General features: G+C 50.7%; 1 protein-coding gene across 1 annotated transcript in view; it reads right to left on the reverse strand.

Annotated features, from left to right (window-relative positions):
• Positions 1–691: 691 nt before the first annotated feature.
• LOC310750941 (uncharacterized protein) overlaps positions 692–22,281 on the reverse strand; it is a gene marked incomplete at its 5' end in the record, with an annotated part of 126,323 nt that continues 104,733 nt past the window's right edge. Inside the window, one exon of the mRNA XM_083589334.1 lies at positions 692–1,276. Coding sequence (XP_083445460.1) covers positions 819–1,276 — 458 coding nt within the window. The 3' untranslated portion in view covers positions 692–818. The remainder of the gene's footprint in view (positions 1,277–22,281) is intronic.

Consider the following 22,281-nt stretch of genomic DNA (forward strand, 5'->3'; position numbering starts at 1 on the left):
ATCCGGTCAAAGTGGTCCAATACTGGACCCGAGGACAGTCGAGGGGCCTCCAGTTCCTTTATTGTATCCAAATTGGCAGGGTGTGCTGGTCCAGGGGGGAGGTTACCGTGGGGCGAGGTCCAGGACCTGAGTTGAGGGTCGGCAGACAGTCCTCCTCGGGCGAAGCAGGGTCCACAGCGGGAAGCCGGGCAAGGACAGGAACAAGGCAGTCTCTGCCCCAGTTCAGCCGGCCCTGGAGGCGGGGACTCCTGTGTAGGCTGGGATTCCTCCGGTTCAGCCTCTGAATCGGATTCCCAGGCCATCACACAGGGAGGTCATGGCGGACAACAAGACCTCTGCAAAAAAGCTCGCAAATGCCTCACAGCTGTGTGTCAAATTGTTATTTAAATTTGGCTGTCCCTCAAGGGACGTTAAAGACATGATTATACTAAATAATTGCGCCGGGCGAGAGCTAGCGGATGCAATGGAGGCCGAGAAGTAAGACTTCTTAGCAGCCTTCACTGCCATCTCGTAGGTTTTCATAAAAGCCCTATAAGATGTTCTTGAGGCTCCGTCACGGGCACCCCGCCATACTCGCTCTAGCCGTCTGATGTCCCGCTTCATTTTCCGGAGCTCCTCGGTAAACCAGGGAGCCCGGTTTCTGTGGGGTCGCAGAGGGCACTTAGGTGCGATCTCATCGATGGCTGCCAGGAGCTGGATATTCCAGCCCTCAACAAGCTCAGTCAATGAGTCGCCAGGGGGAGCAAGGTCCCGCAAGGCTTGGCGGAATCTATCAGGGTCCATCAGCCAATGCGGGCGAGCCCAAATCGGCTCGCCACCTAAGCGGGGGGGGGGGGTGGAAAGTCAATCCTGGCTTTCAGAGCATAGTGATCAGACCATGGCACCTTCATCGAAGGAGACATGATCACATCTATACCTACGCCAAAGATCAAATCCAGCGTGTGGCCTGCTTGATGTGTGGGGCCCGAAACAAACTGGGAGAGCCCTGGTGTCGCCATGGAAGACACCAGGTCCAGAGCCTGTGAGGAGGGCGTGGCATCAGCATGGATGTTGAAGTCCCCCAATACCAATAGGTTAGGGAACTCCAAGGCCCAGCCGGCCACCGCCTCCAATAGGCCTGACAGGGTGGCTGCTGGTGTGCTAGGTGGCCGGTACACCAGCCAGACAGCCAAGCTCTCCTCGGAGCCCCACACTAGGCCAACACATTCAATGCCGGGGATTGATGGCGATGGTAGAGCCCCGAAAGGACAATCTTCCCGGATTAATAATGCCACCCCTCCCGCCCCCGGCCCACAGTCCGCGACTGGTGGAGGACGGAGAAACCCGGGGGCGCCATCTCTCGTAAGGTAACTGTTATCCCTTCGCGCACCCAGGTCTCCGTTACACAAGCCAGGTCAACCCCCTGTGAGATGAAGAAATCTCGCAGGGTGGCGGTTTTGTTGCCTATAGACCTGGCATTGCACAACACCAGTGATGGAGGTGAGTAATCCTTGCTCACCCTACCCTCGTCCCTTGGGATGAGGCGCAGATTGGAAGGGGTACGAGCATATCCATATCTCGATCCCCTTCGCCTATAACATCTGCCCCCACCGCCATACCTCCCTCGCCCCTCCACGGTAGCAATCCCAAGCCTCATAGTAGCCTCCATTGATGGCAATTAATGTTATTCTTTCGCAGCCTAAAACAATAAAAACTTAAAACAATAAAAACAAAAAACAAAAACAACCCAGAAAATAATAAAACAATACAAATAAAAACTGCAAAAATTACAAATTCATCAAAATCCAACAAATTCCCAAGCCCACCCAAACATCCATCCCACCCCCATATATAGAAAATCTAAAGGGAAAGGAAAATTTTAGAACATGTTAAAAAGAACTCTGCACCCCTCCGGGTCCTCCTGGGCAGTAGCAGCATCAGTGGCAACAACCGTCCTTGTGAGGCCCCACCTGGGCCAGATAGTAGGTGGCAGGAGCAGTCCTTGTGAGACCTGTCAGGCCCCGCCCCGGGCCAGATGGTAGGAAGGAGCAGGGCCCTCAGGCACTCACACAGGAGAATGTCAGCCGCTTTGAGACTCCTTCGGGTAGTGATGAAGGGGGTATCAAATCCAAGCTCTTCATCTTCTCTTCTAGTGCTGACAGGGACTGATGGATCTGGCTATCACCAGATTGCAGGAGGCAGGAGTAGAGGATACTGGCTGGGTGGAGCAGTGGGAAGGGTTGGGAAGTTTGGTCCTTCAGATGTTGCTGAACTACAACTCCCATCAGCCTCAGCAAACCAGGGATGACAGGAGTTATACGGTAATTCAGCAATATTTTGAGGGCCAAAGCTTCCTCATCCCCGGGCAGGCTTTTTTTTCTTGAGGGCCACATTCCCATGAGGGTGGCTCATGGGGGTCCCCTGCAAGCTGGCAGTGGCTGGAGGCCGAGCCCATGACAGGTCAGCCACAAGCACAAATGTTCTGGATGAACAAATACCACCGAGGGAAAGCAGAGAGACAAAACAAAAGCAAAGCAGCCATTTACTTTTATCAAATAATATGCTGCCTCTTCCAATTGTTCTAAATCTAAAACTACAAAGAAATATGAGGGGAGAGCGACTTTAGAAAGTCAGGAAAACAAGGAAAAGGCAACAAACAGGAAGGAAATATCTTGGGCAAGAGTGGAACAGCTTCAGGAGGAGTAGAGGGGCCACATAAAAGGTGCTGGGGGGCGTGAGTTGCCCACTGGTGGTGTCAGGCATCCTGGTAGCTTCTGTTTTAAGGGGCTCAGACCCTGGCCCCACCCCCGAGAGCCACTGCCAGTCAGAGTCAGATTGGTCCACAGGAACCAGTCCCAATTTTGTGATGAGAGCCACTTTGTCCACCCGGATATGCAACCTTCTGGACAAAACTCAAGAGCAAGGATGTCTAGCCTTTATTTTATTTTATTTGTATTTATTACATTTATATACCACCTTTATCTTCCAAGGTTCTCAAGGTGGTCTATATGGTTCCCCTCCTTCCCTATTTCCTCCTCACAACTGAGGAGTGAGTGCAAGGGCACCCAGTGAGCTTCATGGCTGAGTGGGAATTTGAACCCTGATCTCCCAGGTCCAAGTCCAGCACTCTAACCATTATGCCACACTGCAGCAGGATCTTCCTGGAGTACAACAAGACCAAGGGCGGCAGGGTGGAAGTGTCTCCCCCCTGCACCGTGGTGAGCACCCTCTTGCACTAGTTGCCCACGGGTAAGCATCTCCTGAGGGATGCGGGTGGTGCTGTGGGTAAAACCTCAGCACCTAGGACTTGCCGATCGTATGGTTGGCGGTTCGAATCCCCGCGGCGGGGTGAGCTCCCGTCGTTCGGTCCCAGCTCCTGCCAACCTAGCAGTTCGAAAGCACGTCAAACTGCAAATAGATAAATAGGGACCACTTACCTAGCGGGAAGGTAATGGCATTTCCGTGTGCTGCGCTGGTGCTGGCTCGCCAGAGCAGCTTCGTCACGCTGGCCACGTGACCCAGAAGTGTCTCCGGACAGCGCTGGCCCCCGGCCTCTTAAGTGAGATGGGCGCACAACCCTAGAATCGAACACGACTGGCCCGTACGGGCAGGGGTACCTTTACCTTTAAGCATCTCCTGAGGGATGCAGGTGGTGCTGTGGGTTAAACCACAGAGCCTAGGGCTTGCCGATCAGAAGGTCGCGGTTCGAATCCCCACCATGGGGTGAGCTCCCATTGCTCGGTCCCTGCTCCTGCCAACCTAGCAGTTTGAAAGCATGTCAAAGTGCAAGTAGATAAATAGGTACCGCTCTGGCGGGAAGGTAAATGGTGTTTTCGTGCGCTGCTCTGATTCGCCAGAAGCGGCTTAGTCATACTGGCCACATGACTCGGAAGCTGTACACCGGCTCCCTCGGCCAATAAAGCGAGGTGAGCGCCGCAACCCCAGAGTCGGCCACGACTGGACCTAATGGTCAGGGGTCCCTTTACCTTTAAGCATCTCCCATGTCAGAAGTCTAGTCTTGAACAAGGCCGGTCTGTGCTCCCCCGCCAAATGTGGGGTGGGATAAAATGGGGGAGAGTTCTTGGTAGAAAAGCTGGGGCCAAGATGGGGCTGGCCTTTCCTGGAGCACGCCTGCCTGCCCAGAGGTCTGCTGCAGGATGAGTCCTCCCCATCCTGCCCCCCGTTGCAATCCCGCCCTCCGGGTCCCCCCCTCCCGGGCCAGCAGCATCTTCCTCCTGCCTGGCGCGCTCCCTCTCTTCCTTCCCCTCCTCCGTCCTCCCGAGCGAGGCCTCCCGTGAGTCACCGGCGAGGAATGCGGGAATCCTTCTCGCATTACTTGGTTGCAAAAGCCCTTTAATCCCGTCGCGGGGAGGGGACAGGGCCCCGGCCGGCCGCCCGGCTCCTCCTCCGCCCGCTGCTGCCACTCCGGTCCGGGCAGGTGCGCAGGAGATGTTCCAGGGTCTCCGCCACGCGGGGAAGCGACGCGGGTGACCCTGAACCTCCAGCCAAAGAATGAAAGCCGGGCGAGGGCTGGGGGGCGGCGGCTAGGAAGCGCCTCTGGCGGCTGCGGGGTGCCAACGGGCTGGGCTGGAGGCACTTGGGGAGCGGAGGGGGGAGCGCCAGGACCCCGCTCGCCTCCGACCCCCCAGGCCTGCGGGTCTGAGCGGGAGGCGCGCCGGCGCCGGGCGCGGGCAGCATCGAACGACTTGGCTGGTGGAAGCCCCAAAGCGCATCTGGGCCACATCCAGATGTGCTGCTCACCCCACCCAACCAAGCTCACCCTATTTCTACATCCATTTGCAGCGCCCCCCCCCCCCCGGACATGTAAATACGCACTTGGACGTGCGTGTTTTAAAATGCATTTTTCTCTCCCTATGTTCAGTTGCGAATGTGCTTTGGATCCGTTGTCTTAGCGTTTGGAACGTTTGCCTTGGGACGTTTGGAAAGTGTGCCCCCCCCACTTCCTTTTCACTCAGGAGGCCCTGCAGACCAGGCTAGTTTGTCCAGACTTTGCCTCAGTTGGACTCCACAAGTTCGTTTTATTTTATAACATGCATTTTTATACAACATGGTCCCAAAGCAGTTTCCAGCACACAAAAATAAACCGCTCCCCTGACAAGATATGTGGTGGCTAAAGAGGGTCCACAGGAAGGGCCCCCCAGGCAACCCTAGACTCCAGGGCTGATTTAAATGACCCCCCCACGTGTGTTATGACAAGGCAGTGGAAGCCCCTAAGTGATGTGGCTGTTTATCTGGACCCCGAGGACAGGGAGTTCCACAGTTGTGGCACAGCAGCAAGGGCCCTATCAGCTGATGTGAGAGCCCCAGCTGACTGCCTGGAGGCCTTTATAAGTGAGCATCAGCACCTTGAATTGGACCCATAATGCAGAAAGGCATTAGAGGCCGGCTGTACTAGCCACTGTTTCTGGGCTGTCTTCACATAGAGCGCATTACAATACGAAAAGCAGGATGTTCCTGGAGCATGCAAAACTCTGGCCAAGTGATCTTGATCCAGGAACAGCCATAGCTGGCAAACCAGCCATAGCTGCAAGTGGCCACCTGGGCTTCCTGTGACAATGGTGGATCCAGGAGAAGACTGCATGCTTGCTTCTTCATTGGGTGTGGGGCAAATATCTAGAACAGGCCAGACACCCAGTTCCCAGACAGAAGAACCACCTGCCAGCAGAAGCACCATTTTATCAGGATTCAACTTCCGTTTCCTGGGCCCTCGTCCAGCCCATGCACTGGTTCAGCATAGACACAGCTACACAGAAGGTAGGGAGAGAGGAAGAGCTGCACATCACCAGCTGTCCTGCTGATGATAACACTCAGCCCCAAACCCCCTGATGACGGCACCTAGCGGCTTCATCGAGATGTGTGCCCTAGTTGTGGCAAAAGGAGCCACGGCTCCTTCTGGTCTAAATACCTCTGTCACAAAGGGGATTAAACCTGGTAGTCTACTCTTGCATTGCAGCTTGCACCAGGTCCAGTTCCCATGACCACAGGGAAAGCAAACTTCTGTCCTGCCTTCAGGGGGTGTTAGAGAATTGCTTGGAAATTCTTTCTTTGCTCCTTCTGATATGGGCTGACCTTATCCACACTTCCCAAACTAATGTGCAGACTGGTCCTTAAGTTGCCCATTGGCTTTCACACCCCCCCAGTGTTCCAACACAACCCCCCAAACATGCCAAGATACTTGTTACAACACTTATTTTGAGGGGAAGGGCATTTACAAAGTGTATTTCAAGAGAAAATGTGTTTAGAAATGTCTGTTTTGATAGAAAGTTCATTTAAAAATGCACATTTCAATGTGACTTTTCATGCAGTCTTTTTAAAAGCAAAAAACAAAACAACCAATCTCAAATTAATGCAGAAATAGGATGGAACAGAGGAATGAACACTTATGGAAAGGCTGTGGACATAGAGAGAGGGGCCAGCCTGAGTGACTGCCCCACAACTTAGAAAGAAAAACAGAAAGGCACAATGGCGGCTTTTGGTGGCTAAGTAAGGTGAATCGTGGCCATGGAGAATTAAGTTTTTCAGTTTTCGCCATTGTAGAAAGATGTGGGGAGGGGAATCTCTTGGTTCTTTGGAGGTTTTGAGATGGTTCCATTTGTTGCAAAACTACACAGACATTGCTATGCTATTTCGGGAGTTCAGAATGGCTTTCTTTGAGGTCCAGCACACAAACACACACACACACACTGCTGGGGCCTCCATGGGGGACTGGGAGTGTGTTGCTGCTGTCAAATGGACTGTCATCACATGACTGGCACTGGTACCTAATTGTGTAGTGCCCATCACATCACTCAAGGTGTGCCCTGCTGCCATTCTGCCTCCCCCTTGCCTGCTCCATGCCATTCTCCATGCAGGTTCGGCATTCCCTGTATTTCTAATCTGAGGGCTTTCCTGGCCATCTCTCTCAGAACAAAAGCTGAAAGCGTGCCACGCATCTGCAAAGCTGTCCGTGGCCACACACCAAGCAGGGCCCTCCATTGTGCAAACTGCTTGCCTTAAAGGCCACCATTAAAAAAACCAGCAAGAACAATATAATGATAAACCATTTCCTGTGCTTTTAGGTACCTGGGAAGGCATAAAAATGTAGAATACGATCCATTAAAAATACAAACGCAACAAATGGTTAAAAGCAAAACAAAAGAACAAAAGAAATGCAAGGGGGTGGGGGGAAGAGTGAAAAGCAAACTGTAGCCAAAAGGAGGAAAGAAGATGCTCCATGTTAAAATTGGGGGCAATAAACAGAAGCCCAGCCCATCAAACCCCTGTCTTGTTTGTGGAGAAGACTGTGTTCTCTGTGGAGAGGGGCTTTGGCATGGCCACAGCACAGCTCAATGCCCTGTGCCCCTTGACCTTCCCAGCTCCATCCAGCCCTCCTCCAGAGGAGCATTTCCTGGGAGCTTCCTGATGAGGCCAGTACAGAGAGAGAGAGAGAGAGAGAGAGAGCTTTTGAAAAAGAAATGCCATTTCTGGGGAAGGGCTCCAGTTGTTTCCGTCAGAGGAGACAGGATGGAAAAGAGGCCTGCTTGACAGCCCCGAACAAGAGAGGCTTCCCAGCCTGGGCTGCATTATTTGCCATGGCAACGGCCCCGTCAACATGCTCTGAGAACAGCAGCATGTTTGGAAAACAAGATGGTGCGCCGGCTGCTCTCTGCCTCTCCTGCCTGGGCGCACGGCACGCGCATCCATCACCAGTGACACCAGGGTGCCCCCTCCAATATTTTGTTTGGCCCATCTTCTTTGTCTTTCGTAGGGGCTGGCCATCTTGCCCCTGTCTTGGGCTGCACTGGCTGCAGCAGATGGAGGCTGTGCTGGTTCAAAACATCTGAGGCCACAAAGTAAGAGGAGCCTAGATTAAAACACCTTTCCCTTGAAAACAAACAAACCTTTTCTCTTAACCCCCTTTTCTCTTGTTTTTGGGAATCTAGAGCCTCCTTGATCTCCAATAATGGCAACCAATTTGAGCAGATGGACTCGTGGTCCATTTCAGCCAAAGCAGTACTGAATAGATGTCAACTCCTGGAGGTGGCCTGATCAGAGGTGGCCAGAGGCACCTGGGGAGAAGTGGGATTACCTGGGGGGTGGAGAGAGGCCAGGGGGGGCAGGGCAGGGGGTACAGGAAGTGTAAATAACTATCAGACTTCAAAAAGCTGGCATCACTGGATCAAGTTCCCCAGTTTTGTTGAATTAACTAAACGAAATAGCTCAGTTGGAATAGTCAGGGGGGATAGTTTTAACTGAATTTTGAATAAATGTGCAATTAATGGTTAGTGTTTTGAATTATATCAAGTTATTTTATTCCTTAGTGGGTTGTGCAAACCACTATTCTAAATGTTATTTTTTAAAGGGTAGGTTAGGGGGCACTGGCTTTATGTGTTTATGGAACTGGGGTGGGGAGTGGAAAAGGTTGGGGAACCCCTTCTCTAATGCAACCATGTACCACTTTAATTATAGGCAGCCATGTGCTCTCTTGAGTCCAGCATCCCCCTCACTAGCCAGCAAAGGCAGAGAGCAGCGCTGGCAGGTCTTCTCTTTGTCAGCTTCCCTAGCCCAGGCCCCACCAGCTCAAACTCTGGGGTGCTTTTCCTTCTTGACGTGCACACAGCATAGTCCATCAGGAAGCAGTTGGGTTGTTTTTCAAGAAGTGATTCACTCCTTGGGAAAGATGGGAGGGGGGCGGCGGGAATTAAACACAGCTAAGGTTTAGAGTTACAGGGAAAAGACCCAAGATTGCAAGCTAGTTGGGAGAACTCTTGGAGATGCCAAGGCATTGTTGTGCTTTCTTGCACCCTGTCCAAGTTTTCACTCTGAAGACTGCCTTTTCCTAGCCAGACCCACACAGGCTCTCTGGGGATCAGCAGCAACTCTCTCTGCAAGGCTTCTGAGTTCCAGGGTGGCCATGTGTCCTGCATTGTGGAAGAGAGTCCTTTGTTTGAAGGGCTGTCTGGTCCAGATCCAAATAAAGGTAAAGCACCCTAAGAAGGAAGGGGTGTGTGTGCGTGTGCTTGTGTGCGTGTTTGTATGTATGCGTTTGTAGCCCATCCACAGTTAGCATCATCTGGACAATAGGCTGAGCTGCGAGAGCACCCAGCTCACCTGGTTACAAGCTTCTGTGCTGAGTTGAGATGCATTGTATTGCTCCACAAATCACTGCAATTATTTCTAAATGCACATTGATACAGATACCGTATTTTTCGCTCTATAACACGCACCTGACCATAACACGCACATAGTTTTTAGAGGAGGAAAATCCGTAGGCATGCCACCCGTAGGCATACCCTCCATAACACGCACAAACATTTCCCCTTACTTTCTAGGAGGAAAAAAGTGAGTGTTATGGTGCAAAAAATACGGTAAATTAAAGGTAAAGGTAAAGGGACCCCTGACCATTAGGTCCAGTCGTGACCGACTCTGGGGTTATGGCGCTCATCTCGCTTTACTAGCCGAGGGAGCCGGCGTACAGCTTCTGGGTCATGTGGCCAGCATGACTAAGCCGCTTCTGGCGAACCAGAGCAGTGCACGGGAAACACCGTTTACCTTCCCGCCGGAGCGGTACCTATTTATCTACTTGCACTGCGTGCTTTCAAACTGCTAGGTTGGCAGGAGCAGGGATCGAGCAACAGGAGCTCACCCTGTCAAGGGGATTCGAACCGCCGACATTCTGATTGGCAAGTCCTAGGCTCTATGGTTTAACCCACAGTGCCACCCACGTCCCACAGATAAATTAGCATGTGCAAATTTTATGTCCACTTTTTGATGACCTGGAAGTGGCCCTGTTCTCTTCAGTTCTCTGCAGAAAATTCTGTGTGACTCCACCCAACTCTACCTCCAAAAAGCATTGCATCTTGTGCTGTCCTTGAAAGACGGGCAGGCAACTGTGGCTGTCCTCTATCTGGCCTTTTAAAAATATTTGGTCACATCCAACATATCTCCTCCATGGCCTAATGTTGCCCCCCAGGATAAACTTCCCTGGTTGCTCCTCCAGGCTGTGCTCTCAGGCTTGGCTTCCAGCATGTTGCTGCTGCTCTCCTCCTCAGAGCTCTTTCCAATTTGTCAACATCATTTGTTACTGCAGCAGCACTGAGCACATAGTTAAGCGGTCTAACCACATGGCCACCACAAGCTTGTCAGAAAGGTTAGGGTGCAATTAACCCTTTCACCTCTTGGTCAGTGCTGAAGTGGTCCCCGCCCTCTGCCTCCTTTCCTGGGGCTTCCTCTCCGAAGCCACTGAAAGGACCTTGCGGCGCAGGCATTCCACTAAGCTATGGTTACACCACCACTGGGCTGGTATCCAGTTGGGCGGAATCCAAATATGTTGTTAAAAATAAAATGTATCCACACTCTATACTGCAGAGAACTGCTAGAGAGCCAGTGTGGTGTAGTGGTTAAGAGCGGTAGTCTCGTAATCTGGGGAACCGGGTTCGCGTCTCCGCTCCTCCACATGCAGCTGCTGGGTGACCTTGGGCCAGTCACCCTTCTCTGAAGTCTCTCAGCCCCACTCACCTCACAGAGTGTTTGTTGTGGGGGAGGAGGGGAAAGGAGAATGTTAGCCGCTTTGAGACTCCTTAAAGGGAGTGAAAGGCGGGATATCAAATCCAAACTCTTCTTCTTCTTCTTCTAGAGAGGAGGACAAAAGAACGGAGCATTTCTTGGGGACTATGTTTGAGATGCTTGTTGTGCCACGGCAAGGACTCCATTCAGGGTTCCACAAGGCTCTTTGGGGTTAGCAAGGCTCTTGCTGACAGAGGTGCAGAGGTGACAGAGGTGGACTTTGGTAATCTTTCATAATATGGCACCCTGTGCAAGGCCAAAATTTAGCGCCCCAAAATGGATCTTCTCAGTTATGGAACTTCTCAGTTTTGTGCCTCTTCAGCTCAGCACCCTGTTCGAGGGAACCGCCCGCACCACCCTAAATCCGGCACTGTCAGTGGTGGCAGGTGGTGGGGCGGGGATCTTTTTAAAGGGTTTGAAAGATGCCTTGGCTGCTAGCAAAAAAAGAAAACAAATTGGCAACTAGGCCCAATCCAGACAACAGAAAGGAGAGAGCTCCGACCACAGCATGGGGCTTAGTGGCCACAGAGGCACCACAAAGCATTGGGAGGAGAGCCCTCCTTGCCTCCAAGCAGGCCAGCGCTGAATCCATGGCAAGTTCCAGGACCAGCATCTGTTAGCGCTCTGGGGGGAGCCTGTCTTCCGCCTTGCCCCCATCAGCTCTGAAAGGGAAAAGGGAAGCTCTCTCACTCACCAGGCCCTATTTCAGTGGCTCAGAGGAGCTGGCTGCCTCTCTCTTTAAATTGCAGTGCTAATCAGAAACACGTGGTCCATATTGTCAACACTTCATTTAACCACTTCTATAAATTCAGTATTAGTGTTAAAAAGAGTCTGACTTGATGGATGAAATACTTCGACATCTGACGAGGCAGACCCAATAAAAAGTCAAGCTAATAACTCAGAGAAAGCAGGGAGATGCAGGGAGGCTTTGGGCATGCAGCAAAGGAAGGGGAGAAAGAAAGAAAGAAAGAAAGAAAGAAAGAAAGAAAGAAAGAAAGAAAGAAAGAAAGAAAGAGGGTGTCCTGCCATTTGCATGCAGTTGAGGAGCAGTAACCAATGAAACCATGACAGGGAAACAGCCGTCCTTGTTGCTCGCTCGGCAGGAATTCACTTTCTCTCCTTTGATCGCTTTTGGCAACGGAAAGTGTCCTGGGAAAGCAGAAATCTGGAGGTTTTGACAACCAAACATTTGTGCAAAATGGTAACTCATCTCCTTTCACAAACTGATAATTTGTTGTGGTTTTTTTAAAGGAACAATTAAAGAATATTGGGTGGGGTAGAAATGGAAGGTTCAGTTGTTGTTTTTTTAAATGATATTTTATTCAAATTTCAAAAAAAGATTACAAAAATAATAAAAAATAAAGAAAAAAACAAATAATACAAAATACAGAGTAGAAAAAAAAGAAAAAAGAAAAAACAGTAAAAAATAAGTCCATCTTTCAATGTCTTGCCTTTCATTCACTTGTTTCCCTGACCTCCTCACACCTTCCTTTTTTGTATTCCATTTCAAGTAGTTGGTTCAGCAAATCCTTTCCCTCTTTGTTTTTATCTTAGTTCTTTATCTTAACATATTATAACCTTATATTTTCATCTATTAACAAATCATTTTTACATACTCCTTTTTAACATTGTTGCTAAAACCACTTCATTTCATTCCGACATCATTTTAACATTCATTAATTTTGCAGTGTTTCTGTAAATAGTTCTTAAATTTCTTCCAATCTTCTTCCACCGACTCTTCTCCCTGGTCTCGGATTCTGCCAGTCATTTCCGCGAAATGGAAGGTTCAGTTTTGCAGCACAAGACGAAGAGGAAGAGGAAGGATGTCCCAGGTGCACCATCTCCTCTTCCTGTTCTTAGAGCAAGAGGCTGCTGGGCTGGGCTGGGCTCTGCGTAGACCTGATGCAGTCCTGCCCCACAACTAGGCTTACAACCTACAGAAACACAACCTGGAACTATTCTCAGCTCTGCAGCTCATCCCATCTGAGAGTGTATGCAAAGATGGATCGCAAATATCCCTGGAAAATGCCAAGAGCTCAAAATACTGCTCTTTAAGTGGAAAGGGAGGGGCCTTTATTGTTCCGCAGCCCACACTGCATATGAGTCAACACAATTCTTGCCTGAATTAAGTAATTTAAAACTAAGAACACCCTTCTCTCTCAGCGCAAATGTGACTGTTGTCAAAGGTGGGGTACACAGAGAGTGTGATGTGGTACATGTAGGCAAAGTAGGGGGGTGCAGTAGTGTAAGAGGTGGGCAGAAGGCAACAAACCCTGTGCATTGTATTTCAGAACAGCCCCTGCGTTGGCCAACACAGCTAAGAATGCATGGTGCTCCACAGACATCCTTGTTGCCTCATTTTCCCCTCTGGGAAATGCCCCTCTCCCCTCAGTCCACCTCTCCTGTGTGTTTGTTTGTTTTTTGGCTCTCCTTTCAGACAGTGAGGGAAAATGCCTTCCTTCAAAGGAGAACAAGATCAGCTGGAGAAGGTTGTCAGTAAAGAAATATATGGATATATAGAGAGATTTCTATCCCACCAGGAGACCTGGTGCAAAGATGAAGGGCAGGAGAATTAGCCAAGGAAAAAGGGAGGGGGGCTCCCTCCAGGGGCACATTTTTGCAACTTCCACTTGTGGGGGGAACCTCTGAGTTAAGCTGGAGTCACTCAGTTAGCACCCTCAGCTGAAAAAAAGGTTGCACCCAATTAGGGGCGGGGCATGGAAGATGGGGCAATGTCTGGGCAAGCAAGGTCTTTGCAGAGCTATGTAAACTTTAAGAATTTAATGGTCACAGCCTTGCACTGTTGCCTTTGCTTTAGGGCTTTTGTCTGATGTCATTGTTTTTCTGATTGTTTATTAACTATTACAAGATTTAATTATTTCCCTCAATTCCAAGAGTCGCCTTAAAATTTTGTGGAAAGACAGAGAACAAATTATACTGTAGCCCTCCCCTCCCCTGCCCCCTCAAAAAGACTCAGAGTGGGGTTTCAGACTGAAAGAGGAGTGGAAACTTTGCCACTGGGCACTGCCAGGACTCCTGGTGGCATATGAATCTGCATATGCCAAGGTACTTACATTAGTGCCTCTGGGAAATTGGCATGGTGGCTGCCATCCCACCAGTTCTCCAGATTGCTCAGCCACCCTAAAAGCAAAGGAAAATTAGAAAATTAGAGGTCCAGGGCCTGTGGCAAAAGCTTCAGCAACCCCCACCCCACCCCACCCCATGGCTTCTGTCTTGAGAGTATTTCAAAGTGTCTTGCAGAGGGAAGGGGCCTTGCCAAGGGGGAGCTGGGGCTCTTGCGGAGAAGCTCCTTTAGGTGAGTGTCCTTCTGCCTGGATGGCATGAAGGCTGGGTGTGCTGATGACCCAGAAGCCCACAGCTAAAGCCCCTCAGCTCCATGGCTTCCTAGCAGGAGTGGACGTCATCACTCTGCCCTGCAGCCAATGGGTTACAATCAGAGTTTGGAAAGCTGATGTTTCAACTGAAATAGGAGAGGAAGGAAAGAAGCCCTCTTCCCAGACTGGGTGCCCTAGTGAGGAGGAGGAGGAGGAGGAGGAGGAGGAGGAGGAGGAGGAGGAGGAGAAGAAGAAGAAGAAGAAGAAGAAGAAGAAGAAGAAGAAGAAGAAGAAGAAGAAGAAGAAGAAGAAGAAGAAGAAGAAGGGCCTTCTTGGGACTGCCCCCAGGCCTGGCTCCCCCTGCCCCTGCTAAAACAGTATCTCCAAAGGTATTTAAAAACAAGGGGTGGTGACTACACCAGGATGTAAGGCTCCCTCCATTGATGCGAAGGAGTCTCTTTTTGCTCCAAGGCAGACGCTTGCAATCAGGACTATGTGTGTTTGTGAAATTTATTCCCGTTCATGATCCCTTGAGGTGTGGGAGGTCCTTTCCCCCTCTGAAGTCCGTTTCGTACCCACTCTGGGGTAGGGATGGGTGATGTCTCAAGTTTGTGGATCCAGAGACCCCACTTTGCAGATCGCCTGGGAACTGGCTGGGGGTTTTTTGTTTAGAGAACTCCAGAAACTGTTATTCTATGAGGAGGGGCAGAGACCTAAGACGGGAAATTCTCAACAACTTATGAACTATCGTGGCAAGGAACATTTTTTTTTTTTTTTTGCAGGTGGGGTGTGGGGGAGACAACATGTTGGTCAGAAATCTAACCCCAGGCTGAACAGGCGGAATTGACACCATGTTGAGGAGTCACTCTTTGTGGCTCAGCAAACCTTATGCCTGGAGATTTTGCATTTGCTGCCCCACCCAAGGCAGCCTTTCTGCCTGAGGCCAGTGAGGGTCCCTCTTCATCTGCATCAAGCAGCACGCTTCTGCTTCACAGGAAAAGCCAAAGGCCACCATGGATTCTGCCTGATTTCTGACGGCAGCCACATCTGAAACACAATTTGGGGGTGGGGAAGTGCATCCAAAAGGGAGAGGAAGGAAAATGCTGCGGATCACACTGTTTGTGGAATTGTGGAGCATCTCCAAGAAATGTCCAGCTGTTTGTCTGGGACGAACTGATGGAACAAAGAGCCCAAACTGCAGGGACCAGGCGAAACCGGCTCAGCCTGAGAGCTGGATTTCCTCCTCGTACCGAGCAGAACTGCTCTTTGGAATCCGCCTGAGCCAGGCCCAGGAAGTACCACTTGACTGAGCTGCTGGGAAAAGGCTCAGTCAGCCGCTGGCCCCTCCACCGCCCCCTACTTCTCCCCTCCCACCCCCGTTTCAAGCTGAAACCTTTGGCTATATGTATGTTTTGCCTAGCAATCAGGTTCCTCCTCCTCCTGTGGTTGGGAGGTCTCCTGCAACAGAAATGGATGCTAGAAGTATGTGCCAGGAGGCCCAGATGAGGCTGCCTTTGTCTCAGCTCCACAGGAGACGGGGAGTGATGGACAGGAAGCAGGTTGCAGCTCTCTCTCTCTCTCCCCACCCCCATCCCATCTCTCTGGGTTCCCTCATGGGAAGCCACACACTGCTTCTTCCAGATGGCCTCTGGATCAGAGGTGGGGAACCTTTATCAGCTTGAGGGCCACGTTCCCTTCTTGACAATCTTTCAGGGGCCATATGCCAGTGGTGGGCGGGGCCACGGGCAAAATGGGCAAAGGAAGGAATGGAAATGTGACCTTCCTTGCCATGCCTGTTTTTTATCCACATTCACACTCCTGCACAGTCAGAGGCAGCCATGCTTCAGAGGGCTTCTCCACACTTCACTGGGTGCGGTAGGGGGAGAGCACTCTGCAGCCCTCAGTTGGAGCAACTTGGGTTTACTCCAGATTGGCCTTTGCTCCAATTTAGCACTAAAGAGCATGTTTTGCATGGGAAAGGAGCAGGGCAAGGGGGAAACTGCCCAGACTCATGTCCAGAAAGCTCAGATGGAGTGGAAAAATCACTCGAGACAAGCAGAAGTGTGGATGAGCCCTGGAAGCCAGTTGCTGGAAGCCACGGGAGGAGGGGAAAGTGCTCTCATGCTCTGGTCCTGATACAGGTTTCCCATTGGGGCCAGGGGCGTAGCTAGCTGCTCCAGCCCCCACAGCGGCGGGGGCGGGGTAATTCGCCCAGGGGGGCGCCGCGGTGAGCTGCGCATGGAGTCTGCCTGCCAGACGCAAGTCCCATGCTGCCGTTTCGGGCAGTGCAGGGCCCGAGCCACCACGTCACTCCCAGGAGAGACGCATGGCTCGGAAGCACCACAGGCCAGGCCCCACAGCAAGTGCCGCCCCCCGCGGTGTGCCATTTGTCACCCCCTCAGGGATGACACCCGGGGCGGACAGCACCCCCCGCACCCCCGCTCGTATGCCCCTGATGGGGGCACCTGGTTGGCCTCAGTGAGAATAAGTGGCTGAACTAGATGGGCCGCTGGCCTCATCCAGCAAGCTCTCCCTCTGTTCTTACCCTCTATTGTGTTCATATGGCCATGTTGCTCCTTCTGGTCACTTCAGAGTGAAACCTTCCTTTCCCCCGCTTTGCACTCTCTTTCATCTCACTGTGTGCCACCACCTGCCCATCCAGCAGTCTGCTAAGAGGCTCTGAAAGGGCTTCCTTCCTCTCCTGACTTTACACAAGCATCTCCTTGCAATGCCACATCTGTGTTTAAAAATGGCATGGAAGTCTTTGGGGCCGGGAGATGTTTGCTTCCCAGAAGGTGCTGCTGCCCTGTCTCCTGGCATTTGGGGGCAAATTTGCCACAGGCACCTCTTGCTGCATTCTCCAGCTCCTCCGTGGATTTGTCAGCAGGCATGATAACCATGCAGATAGCGGCCCACCATCCAGGGTGATGGATATCTGACACAGAGGCAGGTGAATGGGAGCTTCAAAGCTCTTAGAAACTGCCTGGGAGAAAAGAGCTTAAAACCACCAAAGAAGCTAAAGAGAATAAAGCCCTTGCTAGGGAAAAAGTAGATCAGATAAGCCACAAGGAAGGCGAAAATTCAAAATGCATCATGTAAAAAATAAAACAAAACTGTTATGTACTGAAGTTCTCACCCTGGGCCAGCAGGGGGATACTGTAGATAGTTTTCACTCAGGTCCACATATGCAAATAAGGGATCGAAAGTGACGTTCAGTGATTGGATAGTTACAAAAAATGGTTACTGTTGCATTCTAGTGGAGCTCTATATAAGCAGGGTGGCTGAACCCTTCAGTTCAGTTCTGTTCTGGCCTGTGAATAAACAAGAGCTGTTTGAAGAATCGTCGTGTTGTCCGATATGTTCACCCACAACTTAACAAAAACAATCCCTAATTCGGGTGGAAGGGAAGATGACTATCCAGCTGATCAGAAAAGATCAAACAGAGTTCCTGAGCATGCTTGGAGTTCCTTTGGGCTCCTTGTGTCTGCCCTGCAAGAGAGTCAGGCCCTCTCCTTTTCTGCTCTATCAACTTCTGTTTGCTGAGGCCTAGGACCAAGTGATCTGAAAAGGTTATTCTGAGGCTGGGTCACTCAGCTCTTCCAGGCCTAATAAAACAAACCCTGAGCCAAATTAGAAACATATTTCATCTAATACAGGAAAATATAATTGGGGAATGGGTCTGGAGTTTGACCTACAGTATTTTTGCTAAATAGAGATTTAAATATATCACTGCACGGAATGTGCAGGGAAACAGCAATGGCCACATTCCTCTTCTAGGCTGGGAGCTGGGGGGGGTGGCATGTCCCATTTAACCCTTCAGGGTCCTGGGAAGCAATCTTGTTCTCCATCATGCTAACGCCATGAAGCAACAGCAGGGCTGGTCAGCTGTGGGTTTTTCAGAAGATGAAACCTTTGAGACAGCTGAACATGCCTCTCCCACCCTGTGGCAACTTCCTAAGATTTCCAAGGAATTATTAAACATGCAAACAGAGGGTTGGGGAGAGGCTGGAAAAGGGAGATGGCCCAACAGTTTGTGGTGCCTGCAGAAGGTTCTTCTGCCCCAAGAGGCTTGGTGTCACCTAAGAATTCACCTTGCTGGATCAGACCCCAAGAGCAGACCCTCCAATTGTCCCTATTTTCCAGGGACTGCCCCAGATTCACAGAAGCCATTCCAGTTTCTGATTTGATCCCAGAATGTTCCACTGTTCCTTAGGATGTCCCTATTTTCATTGGTGAAATGGTGGGTGGTATGCAATGGTTCATCTAGCCCAGCTTATCATTTCCAACAAGGCAATAGTGTTCTCTTGCTGCTTCCGCCAGGCACCTGGAATCAGAAGGCACCATCCGGCACCACAAGAGAAGAGCTCTGCAGGAAGTGATGGGCCCTGAGCTTCCACGAATTTTGTCTAATATTTGTTAAAAGCCAGCTAAACTCATGGCTCTCATCTCACCTTCTTGCAAGCCACCTCATAAATCAAAACGATGCCCATGTCGATGCAGCCATGACTCCTGGCCGTCCTGTTTCAAGGGACTCTTGGGCTGTTTCCCATGGCTCCTTCTGTGAGAATCCTCTCAAAGGTGAAGCAGAACAATGGCAGCCCCTGTGCCTGCCCTCCACTGGTTCAGGTCTCTTTCTGAGCCAGAGGTACAATTACAGACTTGCTCTGGATGACAGGGATGCTGTGGCACATGCAGAAAAGGAGTCTAGAGTGAAAGATGTCAAACGGGCTGGTGCTTTTCTCTTTAAATACTTCTTGAGGATGGGGAGAGGCTAATTAAATTCCTTTGCTGAATGCACTTAGCGTGTCTTTGAAAGTCCTGATTGCCTCTGGCTCCCGTCCAAGACAGGATCTGTGAACAGTAGATGAAGCAGAGGGGAAGAGCAATGCTGCCCATTTCAGAGGATGGCCAAGCGGGCCCAGGCAGGGAGCTCGCAGTCATGTTTTCTTGGCCCTTTGGAAGGAACTGAAGTGCTTCAGAAAGAGAACAAGCAACTCCCTGCCACCTTCACCAGGTTCTTGGTTGAAGAAACCCAGGCTGGACCTTTGGAAAACCAATCAGGCACAGAAGCAGCGAATCAGAGCTTTGCAGGGCTGTGAGACATTTCAGAGCAAGCGTGTGTGTGTGTGTGTGTGTGTGTGTGTGCGCGCGCGCGCGTGTGTGTGTCTTAGTATAGACGCAGCTGGCAACTCAGCAGGAAACAGGTGACTCAAGAGGGTTCCAGCTGGGCCTCCCTCTTGGGTCTAGTTCTTCCCTCTGAGCTGCTCGCTGGTGGAGAGACCAGGTCAGGATACCCTGCATAAGCTATGTGAGGTGGCTCTTTGCACCATGGACAATATCCCCACGTGAACAGCTGGTGCAGCAGCCCTCTTCCCCTGCCGGGGTCTTGCCTCCACTTCTGAGTTGGTGCCATGCGAAAGTGAAACACTGCCTTGACCATAACACCCTTCTGGACTGTCTAGAGGGGCTGGGAGTACTGTTATACGGTGGTTCCGCTCCTTTCTCCTGGGCTGTATCCAGAAAGTGGTGTTGGGGGATGAGTGTTCAGACCCCTGGGCCCTCACTTGTGGGGTGCCTCAGGGTTCTGTCCTCTCCCCCATGCTTTTTAATATCTATATGAAGCCACTGGGGGGGATCATCAGGGGGTTTGGACTGGGTGTCCATCAATATGCAGATGATACCCAGCTCTACCTCTTTTAAATCAGAACCAGTGAAGGCAGTGAAGGTCCTGTGTGAGTGTCTGGAGGATGGATGGCGGCTAACAGATTGAGGTTGAATCCTGACAAGACAGAAGTACTGTTTTGGGGGGACAGGGGACGGACAGGTGTGGAGGATCTCCTGGTCCTGAATGGGGTAACTGTGCCCTTGAGGGACCAGGTGCGCAGCCTGGGAGTCATTTTGGACTCACAGCTGTCCATGGATGCACAGGTTAATTCTGTGTCCATGGTGGTTGTCTACCAGCTCCACCTGGTACGCAGGCTAAGACCCTACCTGCCCACAGACTGTCTCGCCAGAGTGGTGCATGCTGTAGTTATCTCCCGCTTGGACTACTGCAATGCACTCTACGTGGGGCTACCTTTGTAGGTGACCCGGAAACTGCAATTAATCCAGAATGCGGCAGCTAGACTGGTGACTGGGAGTGGTTGCTGGGACCTTATAACACCGGTCCTGAGAGACCTACATTGGCTCCCAGTACGTTTCCGAGCACAATTCAAAGTCTTGGTGCTGACCTTTAAAGCCCTAAACGGCCTCGGTCCTGTATACCTGAAGGAGCGTCTCCACCCCCATTGTTCAGCCCAGACACTCAGATCCAGCGCCGAGGGCCTTCTGGCGGTTCCCTCACTGCGAGAAGCCAAGTTACAGGGAACCAGGAAGAGGGCCTTCTTGGTAGTGGCGCCCACCCTGTGGAACACCCTCCCTTCAGACGTGAAGGAAATAAGCAGCTATCCTATCTTTAAAAGACATCTGAAGGCAGTCCTGCTTAGGGAAGTTTTTAATATTTAATGCTGTATTGCTTTTAATACTTGATTGGGAGCCGCCCAGAGTGGCTGGGGAAACTCAGCCAGATGGGCGGGGTATAAATAATAAATTATTATTATTATTATTATTATTATTATTATTATTATTATTAGGGGCTTCCTTGGTTTCTCCACAAGTTCCCTGGTCAGGCCTTCAGCTCTAAACACTCCACCTGTTGCCTGTTCCTAGGGAAACTCTATTGCCTGCTCCCTGCCCTAGAGAATTACTGCTTCTGTTACCTCTTTAAGTTTGCCTTCGGAAAATGCTAATTGTGTGAGTCCCTAGAGTTGTCCTTCTCAAAGGGTTTTGTGCAAGTTCCGTTTCAGATGTGTGGATCCATGCTGTGTCTAGGGCACATAGAGGCAACCCCACACTGCAGTGTCCTGCTGGATTCTCCTGCTGCTGCTGCTGTTGGAAGGCTGGACCAACTGGCCCCGGCTTTTCTTATTCTGTCCTTCTGTGATCTTCAGGGCAAGTGTGAGGCTATAGGGCACCTCTGCAGTTCACAGAGAGGGTGCTCTGCCCCTCTTTTTCCTTGGGGGTTTCGCCTTTGTGTTTTCTTCAAATGCCAAACTTGCACTTGGCACAAGGCTAAGCATGGTGTCTTGGGGCAAAGCCTCGGGCGGCACTCACGTCTGAGGGATTTGGAAATGCATCTTCCCAAGCTGACTGTCCATAGCAAAAGCCTCTGCCCAGCTGGACCAGAGGGCTCATCCCTACTTCTGCTTGCTCCATGGTTGATTCCGTTTGTCCTATGGTTCCCAGGCACGGGTCAGAGAGGGTTTTCTTTCATCCTGCCGCTTTCCCTGTTGTTTACTGATGAACTGAAAACATCAATCTGCAGAAAACCCGACTGGCTTTGTTCTGATTCAGCAGTAAATGGAAGGTTCCTCAAGGGAAAGCAGTGAGGCAGAAGAAACACCTCTTGCACCTGTGCCTAGAAATCATGCAATAAACAGAAGTGTGGGTGAGTTCTGAGTCGTTATTGAACCCAAACCAGGGCTTCTCATTGCCCCAGGCAGGAGACGCTCCCAGCAGCTGCGTGAAGCAGACAGGCATCGCCACAACATCTGGGAGGTCTCAATGCTTCAGAAACAGAGAAGGGTCTGCAAGACTCAGGTGCTCCCAAAGGTTCACCCGGCCCTGATCATCACCACCTCCTGGTCTGTTAAGCTCATTCACACGAGGTATAAACAGAGCAGTCAATTTCTAGGTCAATTTCTGTTCCCTTATAGTCTGTTCCCTTATAGTCAGAACTTTTTTTAAAAAAAACCTATGGGCAGAAAACCACATTTTAATTGCACTCTTTCCCATAAAATATGCATTTTGTATGCATTTTTTTCCTAATATAGGCATAATTGAATGCTTATTTTTGCATTTCTCATGAATATATGCTTTCAAAAATGCATTTTTAAAAGCAGCATGCAGATTTTTTGAACTGAAACTTTATCTCACAATTTGGAGAAGTGCAAAATCTGATTTAACTGCATTCCAACCCACAAGTCCAGGCTCTGTGAATCAGATTGGTTTGCTTGACAAAGCAGACAAAACGAGATCCTCCCCGATCCCTGTTACAGCTGCCTCCCCATCTTTAGAGATCTCCTCTTTGAGCCCGGTGTGTCCAAAGTTGTCCTGAGGTCCATTTGTCCTCACTATCTTTTGCTGGTTTGGTTAACACTGGAGGGGAGATGGTGGCCAGAACCTTCATCCTTCTCCCAGGCCACTTTTTCAGGAGTTATGATACCAGGGGTCTGAAAGGCCTCAAGGGTCACGGATGTCCTTGAGGCTTCTACCTAGATGGCAGCCACCAGCCTGGCATGACCAAATGCACCTTTCTGCCCCATTGATCCAGCCCCCCTTTGCCTACCAACAAAACTGGTTG

Source organism: Podarcis filfolensis (genome assembly GCF_964270895.1).
Source record: "Podarcis filfolensis genome assembly, chromosome: 16".
NCBI lineage: Eukaryota > Metazoa > Chordata > Lepidosauria > Squamata > Lacertidae > Podarcis > Podarcis filfolensis.